This window comes from Biomphalaria glabrata, chromosome 2 (genome assembly GCF_947242115.1).
Source record: "Biomphalaria glabrata chromosome 2, xgBioGlab47.1, whole genome shotgun sequence".
Lineage (NCBI taxonomy): Eukaryota > Metazoa > Mollusca > Gastropoda > Planorbidae > Biomphalaria > Biomphalaria glabrata.
This window is the reverse complement of record NC_074712.1, coordinates 30,123,907-30,141,208: the sequence shown is the minus strand read 5'-3', so window position 1 is coordinate 30,141,208 and position 17,302 is coordinate 30,123,907. Positions and strand designations below refer to the sequence as shown.

The 17,302-nt window shown below is 34.5% G+C and overlaps 1 protein-coding gene and 2 long non-coding RNA genes across 3 annotated transcripts in view; 2 read left to right on the top strand and 1 right to left on the bottom strand.

The window, feature by feature from the left end:
- Positions 1–17,302, top strand: part of LOC106077399 (short-chain dehydrogenase/reductase family 42E member 1-like) — a 283,344-nt gene that overhangs the window by 264,536 nt on the left and 1,506 nt on the right. Inside the window, exons 5-10 of the mRNA XM_056020027.1 lie at positions 2,216–2,331; positions 3,428–3,586; positions 5,035–5,172; positions 15,991–16,056; positions 16,344–16,407; positions 17,228–17,301. Of these exons, the coding sequence (XP_055876002.1) occupies positions 2,216–2,331; positions 3,428–3,586; positions 5,035–5,172; positions 15,991–16,056; positions 16,344–16,407; positions 17,228–17,301 (617 nt within the window). The remainder of the gene's footprint in view (positions 1–2,215; positions 2,332–3,427; positions 3,587–5,034; positions 5,173–15,990; positions 16,057–16,343; positions 16,408–17,227; position 17,302) is intronic.
- On the top strand, positions 9,905–11,917 carry LOC129924558 (uncharacterized). Its single transcript, XR_008776540.1, has 3 exons — positions 9,905–10,116; positions 11,261–11,328; positions 11,436–11,917. It is a non-coding gene; the product is annotated as an uncharacterized LOC129924558 (long non-coding RNA).
- LOC129924556 (uncharacterized) lies at positions 12,043–13,959 on the bottom strand. The gene is made up of 3 exons (XR_008776538.1): positions 13,781–13,959; positions 13,194–13,303; positions 12,043–12,352 (listed from the first exon to the last, which is right to left on the bottom strand). It is a non-coding gene; the product is annotated as an uncharacterized LOC129924556 (long non-coding RNA).

Below are 17,302 nucleotides of genomic sequence, written 5' to 3'. Positions count from 1 at the left end.
TTTCATATGTTTATTGAATGTTTCCTATGTGTATTGGATGTTTCCTATGTGTATTGGATGTTTCCTATGTTTATTGAATGTTTCCTATATGTATTGAATGTTTCATATGTTTATTGAATGTTTCCAATGTGTATTGGATGTACTGTTTTTTGTTTCGGATGTTTCTTCAGAAATTCACGTATTTACACCCTAGTTCAAAATTCTAGTGGACGGCGATATAGGCGTTCAGGATTCGAACCTGGGACCATCGAGAGCGCATACCAAACGACAAGATAGATATGTGGTTGATATTTTCTGTATCATCATCTTTGTCTTTCATTTCCAGAATATAAAGTCTTTTATTTCCAGAATATAAAGTCTTTCATTTCCAGAATATAAAGTCTTTTATTTCCAGAATATAAAGTCTTTCATTTCCAGAATATAAAGTCTTTTATTTCCAGAATATAAAGTCTTTCATTTCCAGAATATAAAGTCTTTCATTTCCAGAATATAAAGTCTTTTATTTCCAGAATATAAAGTCTTTCATTTCCAGAATATAAAGTCTTTCATTGTTACTTAAACTTTTGTAACTTCCAACTCATTTACTTAGACTTGTGTAAGTTCCAACTCAGTTCAAAGTAAACAGGGTAAAAAACAATTGACAAAAGATTTAGGTGTGAATTTAAAAACCTCTTTGACTTGACTGCTACATCCAACATATTGACACTCTACTGTTTCTTGAAATCTGTAACATTGTTTGCATCTTCTTATTTCCCTCTACGAAAGAAACAAGAAGAACAAGTTGGTCAAACACATTTTTGTCACATTTGGAAGATTTAAAACGTTTGTTTCTAGAAATAACTTTCTCTACTTTGGTGAAACCATTTGTATGTGTTCGGGAGAGAGTGTGTGTATATGTTTGGTAGGGAGTGTGTGTATATGTTTGGTAGGGAGTGTGTGTAAATTTTTGGTAGGGAGTGTGTGTATATGTTTGGTAGGGAGTGTGTGTATATGTTTGGTAGGGAGTGTGTGTATATGTTTGGTAGGGAGTGTGTGAGTGTGTAAGTCGCAGAGTGTTTGGTTGGGAATGAAACGTATTTTTCTTTTATATTGAATTCTAATGAATAAGAAAATGTTGTCAGTCAAAGGCGTTTCTCTCCTAAAACCTGAGTTCAACGAGCCCCTTTGTCTGCTCGAAGTTCAGGCTTGTACTGTGAACTCACAACGTGCCTTTGTTCAAATACAAATATTCATAAGTTCTGTCTATCACAAAAGGGGGGGGGGAGTGCAAAATCTCCAGTTATGATTTAGTGCAGAAGTTCTCAAACTTTTTTTGACCTGGGGACCCCTTTAAACAGTCAAAACTTGCCCACGGGCCCCTTAGTGAAAAAGCGACATAAATGCATAGAACAAAAAATACAAATGTCAACAATTTTGTCTAAAATAAAATTGTAATAAAACAATAATGACTTGGATGATGTTGATGACAGTTTTGATGTCCGGCTGAATGTTTGTAAATAACAACCTCATAGCTCCACGAACACACATTTCTAGTCGGTTTGTTTTATTTGTGATGAGCTTCATATCGGCACTGAATCCATGTTCTACCAAATCAAAAGACGGTAAAGCTGTCAACAACTCAGTACAATGGCCTATAATGCAGAATATAAAATTGGAATCTGTTTCTGTCACCAGAATTTGTGCTCTCTCTTTTTACACACATTGGTTTAAGGTCCTCGTTTGTGGATATATCTATAAGCTGTTCCTGCATTGGTATGGATTCATTTGTGATTGGGGTCAGAGTTTGTCCATCCACAAAAGCTTTGAATACCCTGTCGGGAAAGTAAAGAAAGTCTTGAAATCTTTGGTTTAGGTCGTCATAGAATAATACGTACTAGACAGATTCAACAGTAGGGATGGGCGAGTTGAAAATCTTTTAATTGTATACAATTTTTACCTTTCTGTGGACCCCATACGGTAGTCATGGGGCCCTCGGACCACAGTTTGAGAACCACTTATTAAGTATAATTACATGACATAACCAGTGTTGTCCCATGGCGTAGTTAGTGCTAGTACACTACATCTTCATGCTACTACTCAATAAGGTTCAAAAGGTGAGGAGGAATGTGTACAAATATTACCAGAGCCCACTGGACACTGGGCATTATCTCTTCATTTCCGCAGTGGTGCAAATTAAACGTATGTGTGTGTACCTTGTTTGTATTTATGTTTTCAGCCTGTCTGAAGAATGACGTGACCAGACTAGTCTACACCAGCACTTACAATGTGGTCTATGGAGGACAAGAGATTCACAATGGTGATGAGAGTTGTCCCTACTTGAGTGAAGACAAAGTAATTACACACACTCACACACACACATGATTCGGGAAAAGACATTTAGAAAATGTTCATGATTCGGGAAAAGACATTTAGAAAATGTTCAATTTGACATTTTCACAAGAGAATTTTGACAGTGTGATATTATGTTTTATTATAACAAGTAAAATATAACAAATATTTATTTTTTAAACAAAGCTAAAATTGTGTGAAATTGCATCAATTATTTGAAATTAGTCATGTAATTAATTTTTATTAGACCTAGACTAACAATAGTAAAATGTGAGTGATTGGAATTTGTAAAATTAATTTTGTGGTTTTTTTTAAGCGCTCAGTGCGCTATCACTTTTTATTTTTAACCAGTTGGGGGTGGGGGGAAGGAGGAGGTATCTGGGAGAAGGTTTCGGTGCTGCCTTGTCAATAGCTACTAAAAATAACGTTGCTCACATCTGAATTCGAACTTGGGTCTGGATCCTCCATGATAGAAGGCCGACGAGCTAGCCACTCAGCTATAGGAGTAATTTAAAAAATAGAATGTTTTATAGTCTAAAAAAAAACTAATGTAATATTTTTAGCGAACGACATAAGTTTTATCTCCCCTTAACTCGGTAAATTTCTATAGAAAATAAAAGTTTATAATTACAACTTATTGATTAGCTAATTGGTCAATTGTTTTTATGAATGAGTTGTACTCGACACTAAATAATTGTTCGAAGTTTTAACTTTATCCGAGAATGGAAAGTGGAAAAACAAGATGTACAAGATTCCACCCGGACAGACAGAATGAGTTGATATAAGCTTTGTCAAAATCAGTTCAGCCTAATTCTTGTTGGTTTAGTCTTCTCATTAGTGCTGCTGTTTTTTCGATGCCTTATTTTCGGATGCCTTTTTTTTTCAGCTGTTTTTATTTAACCGAGTTGTTTATAGAGAGGCATTTAGAAATATACTGAATAGGGCATTACGTATCAAGTTCAACATACAACTTAAGCAATATCATTGTGTTATTATTGTGTTATAATGTTAGGGTTGTTTCTTTGTTTTCTGTCTGTCATTACGCTCGTCCCACTTCGTGCTCTGGTTGCTGTTTCAAGTTTTATTTCTTGTTCCTCAGTTCACTGACTATTACTCCAAGACCAAAATGTATGCAGAGAAGAAGGTCCTGGCAGCCAACGGTCAGCTGACATCCAACGGTCAGATCTTAAGATGCTGTGCACTGAGACTGGCTGGAGTGTATGGACCAGGAGAACAGAGGCACATCCCTCGGATAGTCGTGAGTACCACTAAAAGACTTCTAATGTTTGTGGACTAATTTTTCCTCAATGTTTTAGAGCTAGTCACAGCGAAGAGTTGTTTTGTTTTTGAAAAGTTTATGCCAAGCTTTTGGATGATACTTTATGGGATACATCCAAGACGCCGTATCCCGGAGTTGTGGCCCCTAATGGTATGTCTGGCACTTGGGACAATTCAACGATGTTTGAAAAGCATTTTGCTCATGCTTTACTGAAGAACTTTGTAATGTCAACAGCGTTAGATGTTATCAACACAGTTTGTGATCTATTCATGGACTGTGTCTTGAAGGAGTTGGTCAGCTATAGATCTATTTGTAGTTCGTGTGTAAAGTCACTTGTTGAAGGCAAGACAAAAAGCTCGGCGTGTCCCAGTTCCAGAACTGATCCAATGATTGCTTTGTATAATTGATGTGGAGAATTTTATGTTGCCGCTCGACGTCACGTCATTTTGACATGACACTGAAGTATCGACGTTGTGCTCATTTATTCGATACTGGATTAAAGTATCCGTGCACAAATCGATACTCACGTTCGCCTTTGAGATCCCATTGGACATACCTGACTAAGTTTAAAGAGTTTAAGTCCGCTACTTTGTAATGTAAACCCATAAAGATTTGGTCAAATGTACAGAAAGTTAGATCTCAAAGTTCGTAGTAGGCCGAAATAATAAAGCTTTGTGTTTTTACCTAGAGTAGGCTACTGTATTACCTAGAGTAGGCTACTGTATTACCTAGAGTAGGCTACGGTATTACCTAGATTAGGCAACTGTATTGTCTAAAGTAGCTTGTTTATGAGTAAGTTTTTTTTTTTTTTTTTATGTTTTGTAATTCCAAACCTCCTGCGGGACGACGGGGGATGGCAGCGGGCAGGCTATGGACCCTGAACCCTTGAGACAACCGAATTACAGTCCATCGCACATACCCCACTACCAAGCAGCCATCTTTTTGTCTTTTTGTCCTTACCATACTTAGTAAATAAATCAATCACATTGTTTGTTTCGTTAGGCTTTGAACATTCTAACTTCATTCTGTAGCCATGTTTATCCTGGACTCAAGAAAACTGTAATACTTGACCTGTTCCTATAAATGTAATACCTGATCTGTTCTAGTAATGTAATACCTGGCCTATTCCTAGCAATATAATTCCTGGCCTATTCATAGCAATATAATACCTGATCTGATCCTAGCAATGTTATCCCTGACCTGATCTTAGCAATATAATATCTGACCTGTTCCTAGCGTAACTTTGTGAATGTTTAATTTTTTTTTTTTTGCTTTCTCTCTTGGTGACGTTGTAAAGTGTTTATTTCATGACTGTGTTGTTTATTTCATGACTGTGTTGTTTATTTCATGACTGTGTTGTTTATTTCATGACTGTGTTGTTTATTTCACGACTGTATTATTGACTAACACTTCTGTTGTCATCTTAGTCCTACCTGGAACAAGGTCTGATCAAAGTGACCTACGGTGCAGACTCCTCACTTGTTGACTTTCTCCATGTAGACAATCTTGTCCAGGCACATATACTGGCAGCAGAGGCTTTGAGAGAACACAAGAATTATATTGCTGTAGGTTATATGTAGCTTGTTATAGTTATATATAGCTAGCTACAGGGCATATTTAGCTTGTTTTTGTATGTTATTTGTAGCTTGTTCTAAGTTGTAACAAGTGTTAAGTCTGCAGGACTTTATTTGTGTTGTAGTTGTGTTGTGTATTTGTATTTTGTGTTGTGTATCTGTATTTTGTGTGTCATGTATTTTTTTCAGATTTAAAAAAGAACAATATTTCTTCGGACTTTAGACCTACATCTGTCGTCTATTTAGTTCTATGGAAAATCTGTTTCTGTCTCAACAATTTCTGGCTTTTAATAAATCAAACAGTAACCTTTGGGCTTATAAAAGTATATCCTGTTTTTTTTAATTAAATATGCAAATTAAATGCATGAATATTTAAAGCATTTTCAATACAAGGAAAGACAATTTTGAAGTTTAAATACTAATAGAAACAATTCTATCGTGTAGCAATAGAAACAATTCTAGTGGCTTTGGAATATTTTTTTGTCTACAAATTTCAATATGTCTATGTAAAGATATATAGGTTAATTACTAAATGCTTAATTTTCTTTCTACTATACTACTATATAGCCTTGTTTTTGTCTTTGACATGTTTTAAATATGTTAAATCTGTGATGCCCAAACTACGACCCGCGGGCCAGATTCGGCCCGCGACGTGGTTCAGACCGGCCCGCCAAAACATCGGCACAAAAGATAGGAAATATAAAAAAAATTAAAAAAGGTTGAAAACTTTATTTTCTATGTTAGGATTCACTTTTTCTTTGTTGGATTTCACACTAATTTTTCGTCTTGTAGTAGTCACGTCAATTATTTTTTTCTACAAAAACACAAGTTGTTTTTTCGGCGACAAGAATTAACAGTTGTTTTACAGTCTTGGATAGTTCCGCGGCTGTCTTGAGCTAGCCGTGTCCTTGACATCTCATGTGTATAACACAGCGCATCTTGCCTGCATCATTTTGATTCGTGTTCTTCTGACACCAACATGATTGGTGACGTTCCATGTAACATTTGTTCGTTATTGTAATGGGATGGTCGAAGAAACGAAAATTGGAAGTTGAAACTTTCAGGAAAAGTGTTCAGATCTTTTTTTGTGGAACATAATAAGTCAATATGTTTGATTTGTACAGTAATGTTTTTAAGTAACATAACATAAAATGCATTCTAAAACAAACCATTATAAAAATATTGAAGCATTGTTGTCTTGAGCCACAAAGAAAAGATCGAAAAGTTTCGTCAGAAGTTGAGTAGAATTTAGCGATTGGCGAAAATATTTACCAAGAAGTCAAGAAATGAGTTGGCTGTAGCAGAGGCTACAGAGTTGCTCACATTTTAAGAAGAGAAATGAAGCATAAAAAAAGTTGATTGCTGGCAGAGATGGAATACAATCGTCCAGAAAAAAAACAAAAGTTGTAGCTTTCAGCTTTTCTGCCATGAAAATTGCAAAATAAGTGAAAGATGTTAGTGAAAATCCAAATTCAAAACTAAATGAGCAGCAGATTTCGAAATCATTTCTATTGCCGCTGAGGAGTGACACCAACTGGAACTGGAACTTACTAAACCAGACTTCCTTCTTGAGAAATTTTGTCAATACAGACAATAGATTCCTACGCCTTATTGTCCTCATAAACCTTGCACCTTCCGAAAACAATTGCTGGGTATGATCACAATGTTTACAAGAACTTAATTTAGTGGAAAAACTTTCAGTTACAAGACGCCTGAAACCATTGTTACATATTGACTTATAGATGTAAGTAGATCTACAAGCATACATGGGATTGTGATAAAACTGTTTAAACTGTTTTAGTCTCTATTTCTTTTTTTTTTATCTTTCGTTAATGTGGCCCGCGACACGAGCGTTGGAAATTAAAATGGCCAGCAGGCCGTATAAGGTTGGGCATCACTGTGTTAAATAGATTTTCATGTGTGCTTGTTGACTTCCGAAATGACGCCCATTAAAAAAAAATAGTGTATGCATATCATGGGCGTAGCCAGGATTTTTTTTCGGGGAGGGTTTTTTTTTGGGGGGGAGGGGGGTCCCCCCCCCCGAACAAAAAAATATATTTATTTATGTGTGTGTGTGTACATCATCTTTATTACATTCTGACCCTTCATTCTTTCGGAAGACGTTTATTGTGCCCTAGAATAGGTTCTTCCTGGAGTTAGTGAAAAAATTGTAGATTTCCCGCCTTAGCCAGCAAGGGTGTCTGGGGGAGCGCTAGGAGCTTCCCAATCGCGGGGCGGAGCCCCGCCGCCAAACGCGATTTCTGGTATTGAAAGCCAACAAAATGCATATTCTGAGGTATCTACAGTGTATTTTCCTGCTTTTAAAAAGTTTTGTTTCAAAAAACTAATTTGCTATTCTTACTGACTTAGACCCTCCCGCGCCGTTCGGCGCATTTGCCGTCAAGCTGTTTCCATAAAAATCTGTCACTGGTAATGTCTGAAGCCTCTTCCCACCTGCTCTGAGGACCTCCATGAATGTGTGGCGCTAAGTTGTACTAGGATGTCATCGCAAATCTTCTTATGCGTAATTCATTTTGTCGGAGAACATGGCCCGCAAACCTTATGCGACGCTCTATCACAATCTTACTAAGGGGTCGACTCCCACTTCGGCATAGGATTTTATTGATTTAGACCCGATCTCTATAACTGACTCCTAAAATCTGTCTTAGCCATCTTTGTTGAGCCACATTTAGTGTTTTTCAATTTCGGCAGATGACTATTCACTGCACTTTATTAAGGAGCCCTGCCACTGGTAGAAATGTGTAACTGTAGTTTGTTTTAGAATAATATTGAAGATAGAGGTTTTCCACCTCAAAACACTCTGTAGAGGAATTTTAAACTCAAAACCATCAGGAGGGGTTTTAAACTTTTAAAAAAGCCATATGCAGGAGAGGGGTTTAAACCTAAAACCCCAATACGCTACGCTCAAATAATTTTAGTGTTTAATTTGCTTTTTTTTTATATTGAAGTGGTATTTTTTAGCATCAAACCCCTCAAGGGGGGGGGGGTTAAACTCAAAACCTCTTTTGGCAACGCTCTTAGCATTTTGAGTGCTTAATTTGCTTTTTTTTCTTACACTGAAGATGTATTTTTTAGCTTCAAACCCCGCTGGCGTGGAGTTTAAACTCAAAACTCCTTTGGCTACGCTCATAGATTTTAGAGTGAGTAATTTGCTTTTTTTTATATAATGAAGAGGTATTTTTTAGCTTCAAACTCCACTAGAGGGGAGTTTATAACTCAAAACCCCTTTGACTACACTCATAACATTTTGAGTGTATAATTTGCTTTGTTTTTATTATTAAAGAGGTATTTTTTACCTTCAAACCCCGCTGAAGGGGGGTTTAAACTCAAAACTGATTCAAAACCCATTAAGCTACGCTCATAACATTTTGAGTGCGTAATTAGCTTTTTTTTTATATTGAAGAGGTATTTTTTTTAACTTCAAAACCCTGCTGAAGAGAGGTGGGGGGAGGGGGGGTAAACTCAAAAAGCCTTTGGCTACGCTCATAGAATTTTGAGTGTGTAGTTTGCTTTTTTTTTATATTGAAGAGGGGTTTAATCTTAAATTGTACTTTTGGAATTTGGGGATTGTCGTTTGCATTTTTTGTTGGTTTTGTTTTATAGAAGAGTGGGATTTAACTGCAAAAAACCCTGGTAGGGGGTTTTTAATTCAAACCCCCCTGGTAGGGGGTTTTAAACTCAAACCCCCCTGGTAGGTGGTTTTAAACTCAAAACCCCCTGGTAGGGGGTTATAAACTCGACCCCCCCCTGGTAAGGGGTTTTAAACTCATAATCCCCTTGGTTGTGCTGGGGCAAGTGATGGTTTAGTATTAAAATCTCACCTAAAATAAACAAAATCAAAGCAAAAAATCAGTTACTAAATTTCATTTCGGGGGGGGGGGGGGGTTGAACCCCAAGAACCCCCCCCCCCCTGGCTACGCCCATGATGCATATCTGTATAAAGTATAAACACATAAAAACAAAATTAAAAATTGATTTCATGTTTATTTAGAACTCATTTGGGAATAGCCATTTAGTGTAACTACGTATCACTTCAAGTTCATCGTTTGTACAAATGTTTTGGCTGTTCCTTCAGAGTTTAAGATAATTCCTTGTCACAACCTCTGGCAAGTCAACAGGGGATGGCATAAGGCAGGGTTTGAGCCCTGGATCAATGAGACGATAGCCCAGCATGCATACAGATTGGCCAGGCAGGCATCGTTATGTGTCTTTGGTTTGTGAAAACCGTCTACTCACTTTTTACAAATCTTATATCAACTCACTCTATATGTCTGTCTGTCTGGTTAAAAGTTTGTACACATTATTTCTCCCAAACCCAGTCTTGGATCAACTTGGAAATTTTGCACATTTATTTCTTGTACATGACTAAACAAGAATCAATTTAAAAAATATGACTACTTAGTTAACTAACTATAGATAATTAATTATTTTGTTTGGATGGATCCGATCAAGGAAAAGAAATCGTACTTGACAGAAGTGGTGGTATAGAAGAGGCTTGAGCCCTGAATAAGTTTTTTTATGTATTTAAAAAGCAATTATGGTAAAATGAGCCCAGGTACCCCCTCCCCTTTCTTTTCCCACACCCCAGACAGTGATAGCACTTTGAAAGCTAACAGCATGAAATTGCGCTAATCAAAAACAATGTAATTGGTAAAAACATTTCTAATTGCACAGATTTATTATTGTGAGTCTAGATCATAGACTATATATTACATGGACTGCCAACTCTACGCACTAAGCCTATATTTTTCAATAAACAAGTCCCGTTCACGGAGGCGTCCTTAGTTTCGTGGTAAATTGACTTCCGGTAGATTTTTTTTTTACGTATAAAGAAACCATTCCCGAAGATTTTTACCACCACTTTTACAGCAAATTATGAATGGAAACTGAATTGTTATAGAAGATGTTACAGAGGTAAGTGTGCACAAATCAATTTCTGACTTAGATCTATAACTGTAAAGCTTTATAGCTGATTTTCTTAGCCAATATAGACTAATTAGCCAAGCCTGTATTTCGTGTATTTTCTTGTTTACATTGATTGAATTGAGGTTCTTGTGAGAGCATAGCCTATATATGTATATATATATATATATATATATATATATATATATAAACCAAATAGTAAGACTTATTCAGAAGGATAACCCGGTACGTTTAGATCTATATGCTCTTACTATAATAGGCTAAAATGACCTTTCTTATATAAGTTTTAAAAAAGTCCTATATTATGTGTAGGCCTAAAGTAAAGGTAATAAGTCTAGATGTAAAAGTTTTCTCCGAGTTGAAAAATGTTAGAAAAGTATGTTTGGCATTTAGATGATGTCGTTGATAAAATAGAAAAAGTACATTCTGTGATGTTTTATGGCAAGTTATTATAACACAGTGCAGGACAGGCCACTGTCCTGTTGCCTCATGTTTCTCACGGCTATGGCCAATTTCGAATCCCGGTGCCCCCGTGCCTCATATTCTGTTTGACTGCCCCAGACTTGCTGATCTCCGTCTCAACAGGTCAGAACCTAAAATTCTCGATCTTGTATGGTGACATGTATGCACTACGCAATACAGCAGGGTTTCTGTCCAGGGCTTTTGCAAGAGAAGATTTGAGCCTCTCAAGCCCTCACTCAAATGGAGTTCGATGATGGTGACTTTTTATGCCCTTTTTTCTGTGTTGGTGAGAGTTATTGTAAGACTGAAATATTGACCTGCAGCTGTTGAAGTATTGACTAGCCTTTGTAATCATTACTGCGAACGGTAATGAAAGCCGCATCGTCGTCAAACATCAGTTCCCTAATCAGGATATGTCGTCTCCTCGTTTTGGTCAAGCCAGTTTAAGAAGCCTTCCATCCGATCTACTGTGGATATATACTCCATCTTCCAAGGCGCTATGAGAGTACAGACCAAACACTAGTAAAAACCACTTCTGCTTAGTGTGAGCATATTGCTAAATGAAGTTCATATTTCTATTACTTTCTACTCAAGTCACCCAAGAGAAATTTTATTTAAAGCGAAAACTTTTTATAATGCATTTTTCATTGTTTTTGTTTTTTTTTACTAAAAGGAGCATACTACTTCCACAAACCTGATTTGATTGTCAATAACTTTAAAATTGAAAGGGATCTACTACAAGTGAGATTTTTTTTTACTTTCTCCAATAACATTGTGTTATCAATACATGTATCACTTTAAATTACTTGTAATTGTGAAATAATAGTTTGAATTTCTTTTCTTCTCAGCTGCTCATGAATTTCGAGATTTTACAGCTAATAGAGGAACAAATTTTATCTGCTTCCACTTAGCCAAACAGCATGGAAATGTGCTATTGTAATGAGTAGAAGATATTTGTCATTTAGAGTATCATGCAACAGCTAATTATCAGTCCACACATTTCAAGATGAGGAAAAGAACAGTATAAGCTACATTCATTGATGCATTATTTATACAAAAATGTATAGTCAACCCAGTCATCACTCCATTTGTTTATGAAGCCAGTTACAGTTACCATGAAGGGATGAAATTTCAGATAATATTCTGTTTATTTGATGAAATGAGAATAGGCCTACATCAGAAATTGAAATGGTCATCTTCAGTATTTAATGTTTCATCTTAAAATGATAATTATATTAATACATATTTGATGTACAAACAAATGAAAACCATTCAAACACTTTTTTTTTGTGAAGTATAGATGATTAAACTTGTAAGTGTCTGAACAATACTACATCGACATTAACTTATTATTATAGACTTTTTACAGGAATGTTTCTTAAGCTGGACTGAAAGAGAAAGTTGCTATAATTTAAATAATAAAATTTAATAGTCTGAACATGAAACTAAAAATTGAATAATGCTAACATTTATTGACAAGTGAATATTGGTAATGATGTGCTTTCTATTTTAATAAGTCAATAATATTAGTAAGAACAATATTATCTTCACTTTCTTAATATTATAAACATAATATTTCCTGAAAAGATTTTTTTAAATTATAGAAATAATGCTCAAGTCTTCAGAAATGGTAGTTTTCAGAATCATCAAATCAAGGACAACATAGTATTCATGAACTTCCAGCTATCAGCAAGCTCCTAGTAGGTATTATGGAGCACATTCTCCTTCAACTCAGAGGATCACAGGCACTGGACAAATTCTAGTACTGTTGATGGAATAGAAACAACATACATTAAATTCATAACAAGTCACCAATTCAATCTTAGTTTCATATAGTACCAAACTTCCATATGTTCAAGTCCTTTACGGATAAAATCAATTCTGAAAACATCTAACAAAACAGTTCCTTAAAAAGTATATTAGGAGTATAGTAAAGTATATTAGAGGTTTTACACAAAAAATGCTATGGGAACATATTATGAAACAAAAATATTACAAAAAAAAGGAATAGTATAATAATAACAATATTTAATCTTTGACATTATATTCAGTAATATTAGGAAAATTTAATGAATGATTAAATGCACTTGAAAGTGAAGGGAACAGATTTTTTTAAAAATTCAGGAAATTTTCTGCACAAGCATGCTGAGGTAACCCAAATAAAGAGAGTCATTGAATATTGTACTGAGTGTTTGAAACATAATTTTTTACTGCATACATTAAATTATAAACATATCTTTGCAAATTTAAAGGGAGAATTTGAAGACAGCTTTTATTCTTTTTGCACTAAGATAAAAGTATTAAATTTTAAGCTGCCCCACTTACTGGAAGGAGGCCTGGTGGCTTAGCGGTAAAGCGCTTGGCTACCGAACCGGGGTTCAAATCCTGGTGAAAACTGGAATTTTTAATTTGAGTCTGAGTCCACTCAGCTCTAATGGGTACCTGACATTAGTTGGGAAAAGTAATGGCGGTTGGTCATTGTGCTGGCCACATGACACCCTCGTTAACCATAGGCAACAGAATGGTCAGAAACAGATGATCTTTACATCATCTGCCCTATCGATCACAAGGTCTGAAAGGGAAACTTTACTTTTTTTTTTACTTACTGGAAGTTTCGTAGGAAGAGTTTCTGGCATAACAAGTGAGTTTTGTGGCATTCATCCTATTGATAAACTCTTAGAAATAAGAAAGCATCATTTCTTCTTGAAATATACATCTGCGGAAAAGAAAAGAACAATTGCTTTAAATGTGAACAATAATAAAATTCTAATTAAATTTTAAAAATCTCCAAAATATTTATAGTGACTTAGTTCAAAGAATTATGTAAAGACTTTCTTTAAGCATTTTCTCAACTCATCTGACATCCTTTTCCACCAAGATAACTGGTTAATCTGTACTTCTAATTGAGAATGGTTGCATAATATATTTAATTCTTATGCAAGAAATTATAATTTGAAGGAAAACACCTTAGATAATAAAAGAGTGGTATTGGCCTGCATGAGCCAATTATCACTTTAGAAATACCCTGCACAGGCTGGAGGGGATATAATATGTTTTATTTACAACATAACAACAATATTGTGTAAATATTCACCTATAAATTAGCTTCAAATAAAATAGCACATGGATTCCTACAATTAAAATAGACTTACATAACGTTTAAAAATAAATGATTAATTACTTAAAAACTTACTGTTAAATGTATTTATACAGCTTCTGCCAGAAGTTCTGGCACTGTGTGAAAACTCCTTTGAAAATAATAAGAACATATTGTGGCAGTATCTGTGTAAATACTTGATTCCACACATTGAATGGTAGCAATTAGAGCCCTTTGGGTACCTTTCAACATCCTTTGTGTACTTTAGAAACATTAAATCTGTAGTGTATTATCAGTGTATAAATGGGAATAGATCTAGATACAGATTCTAGATCTTATAACTTTATTAAAAGTATGAGTCTAGGTCTATTATTATCATATAAAATATAGATATAAACTAGATATAGATTAGAGTCGTTAGTAAAGATAAAGTAGATCTTCAAATAGTTTAAAGAACGATCTGTGACACTGTGAGCCAAGCACTTCCATTCATGATTCACATATGAAGAAGCTAAGGGCTAAGTAAGACGAAGTTTAAGTTAACAAGTCAGGAAGTCAGATTAAAATTAATCATCATGATCAAGGTAAGATGAAGCTGATCATCTAGACTTGAAATTATCCTAGATCTAGTCTAGAGTCAACTAGAGCTAGATTCTATATAATAGGGGGCCTATATAGATTCTATATCTTCATTCTGATTCTCTGGGTTTATCAGACACACAAAGATGAATCTAGCGACTCGACGTTCATAATATTTTTAGTCATAATTTTGTTAAGAGTACTACAGGCATAGCCAGATTTTTTATAAAAACAAATTATTATTTTACAAACTTAAAAATGGGCATTTACATAAATAGTGTTTAGTGTTCTATTATATATATATATATATATATATATATATATATATATATATATATATATATATATATATATATATATAGTAGTGTAGTAGTGTGTTGTGTGTAAGGTCGTATTTGTAGATAAAGTTTATAGCCATAGGTCACTACATCTGGGTGAAAGTCTACATGTTTATGTGTACAATCACTTTCTATTGAAGTAGAGCCTAATGATTCTAAAATTTTATTGGGCGAAGAAATATTCGAAACAATATCAGATCTTTTTATAGCTTTTAGAAGAATTGGATGTTATTTGGGATTCTAGTTAGTTAAAAAAAAAAACACTAAAAACTTGAAGGTCGAAATTTTTATGCAGATTTTTCAGTTAGTCATACATACATCGTTGATTTTTTTTTATGGTTGATTTTCCATTACTATAGATAAAAATGCACATTATCTTGAAATTAAAATCAAATTGAATAAAAAAAATATTTGTAGATCTAAACAAAAGTTGGTAAAGATGTAAGATTGTAGGCTTATTGACTCACTATATTGTTATTTTATTTAGACTGACTCATTCACAGACTTAACTTAGGCCTATATCACCCATTATATACAAAATTAATAAATGACACTCTCAGAAATGTATTGACTCTTTCAGTAAATCGCTTATCACATTTAAAATATACATTGTAAAAATAATGATAATAATTATCAAATGTGATGAAAAAAAAAGAAAAACAAATAATCCAATCTGGCAGCACCAATTAGCAAACAATCAACGTCGTAAACAAGAATACACGAAATAAAGGCTTGGCTAATTAGTCTATATTGGCTAAGAAAATCAGTTACAAAGCTTTATAGTCACAGGTCTAAGTCACAAATTGATTTGTGCACACTTACCTCTGTAACATCGTATATGACAATTAAGTTTCCATTTATGATTTGCTGTAAAAGTGGTGATAAAAATCTTCGGGAATGGTTTCTTTATATAGTAAAAAAATTCTACCGGAAGTCAATTTACCATGCAACCAAGGACGCCTCGGTGAATGGAACTTATGCTTAGTTTCCTTAGTGTTGGCAGTCCATGTAATATATAGTCTATGGTCTAGATCTATCACAAATTTTATCTCGTGACTACCCAATGTAATTGATACAATTACACTTGATATGACCTTTGCGTGTACATCATATCCCTCATTATTATGGTTTTCTTGTTTCTGTTTATATTCTTTGTGCGTTTGTATCATTGTGTTGGTGTTTGAGTGTGAAACTATTTTGTTTATTTGTTATTTTAGCCCATTCGTGTATACGTTCAAAAACTATACTAAGGGAGGCAATGCACTAAAATTATTGTAAAAAATGTTGATTATTATTAGCCCCCTTTAGAACAAGAAGAGACACCAGAGCCAACCAGAAAACAGAATTAATAAAAATACTGACACGATGTTTTGGTTTCCTTGGTTACAGGCTGGCAAGGCTTACTTTATAAGTGACAACTCTCCGGTGAACAACTTTGAATTTTTTCGTCCTCTGGTATGTAGTTGTGTATGTGTGTGTGCGTGTGTACACAATTTCACTAAGAATTCAGAAGCAATTCAAATCAAGGTTTTCAATTTGGAAAAGTTCAATGAATGTCTTAAGGAACAAGCTAAACACTTGAACTCAAATCCCAAAAATTAACCACAAAAAAAAGTTATCTACAAATCTAGGATTCTCCAGCTTGTATACAGTACTCCAATATTCTTGTTCTATTATCTCTCTATTTTAGTTGTTTTTTTTTTACCTTATTCCACTATTGTTTTTTCAATTTTCTGTTTCAGTTTGAAGGATTGGGTTATTCCTACCCCAAAGTGAAAGTTCCTATGACAATTGTTTTCTACTTTGGTAAGTTCAGAATATTTCTTTCCTCTTTGTGTCAGGGTTCAAATCAGCGACTTTCCTAGTTTGGAGTCTTTTTATTATCTGATCACATTGTTAGGCCACTTCAAGTTCAATGAACCTTAAATTGCTGACTCTAGTCAGGTCTAGTCATGGCCCAGGGCAGGATTTTTGTGGAGGCACTTACAATGTTTTGAAAGCTTTAATGATGAAATGAATAAATGAAAATATTTATAAGCAAGATTTATTTTACAAGAACAAGATAGAGTTCTTATAAATTTAATCTTTCTTCTTCTTTTAAAACATATTTAAAATGCATATTTTAGTTTTAAAAAGTGTACATTTTTTAGTTTGTGGAGGATAAGGCCCTTGGTAGATGCACTGCTGTATTGACTTATTCTAAGGATGCTACAAGTGTACACTTCTAAATCTCAACATTTTTGTCAGCCGTAAAAATGTGAAAAAAAATGTTTGAAATTTTTTTTTTTAAAGTTCTTACCCATTGAAATTTGGATAGATTTGTCTAATTTCTGGTAGGGCTGCCCCTCCCCTTACATCCAGCCCTGGGTCTACAAACCTTTTACCATTGCAATGACAATCTCTCTATTTAGTTTGTATTGTTCTGTATTTGAATGCAAGAAATAATTGAAATAGAATTGGGAGGGGGGAATAATTAGTACACTATAGCACATATCAAGGATTATTATTTCATTGTAGCAAATATTTTGCATTTATTTCACTGTAGCAGATATCTTGTATTATTTTATGACTGTAGCAGATATCTTGTATTATTTTATGACTGTAGCAATATCTTGTCTTGATTCAGCCTGGTTGACAGAAATACTCCATGCTGTCATCAGTCCTGTCTATAATTTCCAACCAATGTTGACAAGAACAGAGG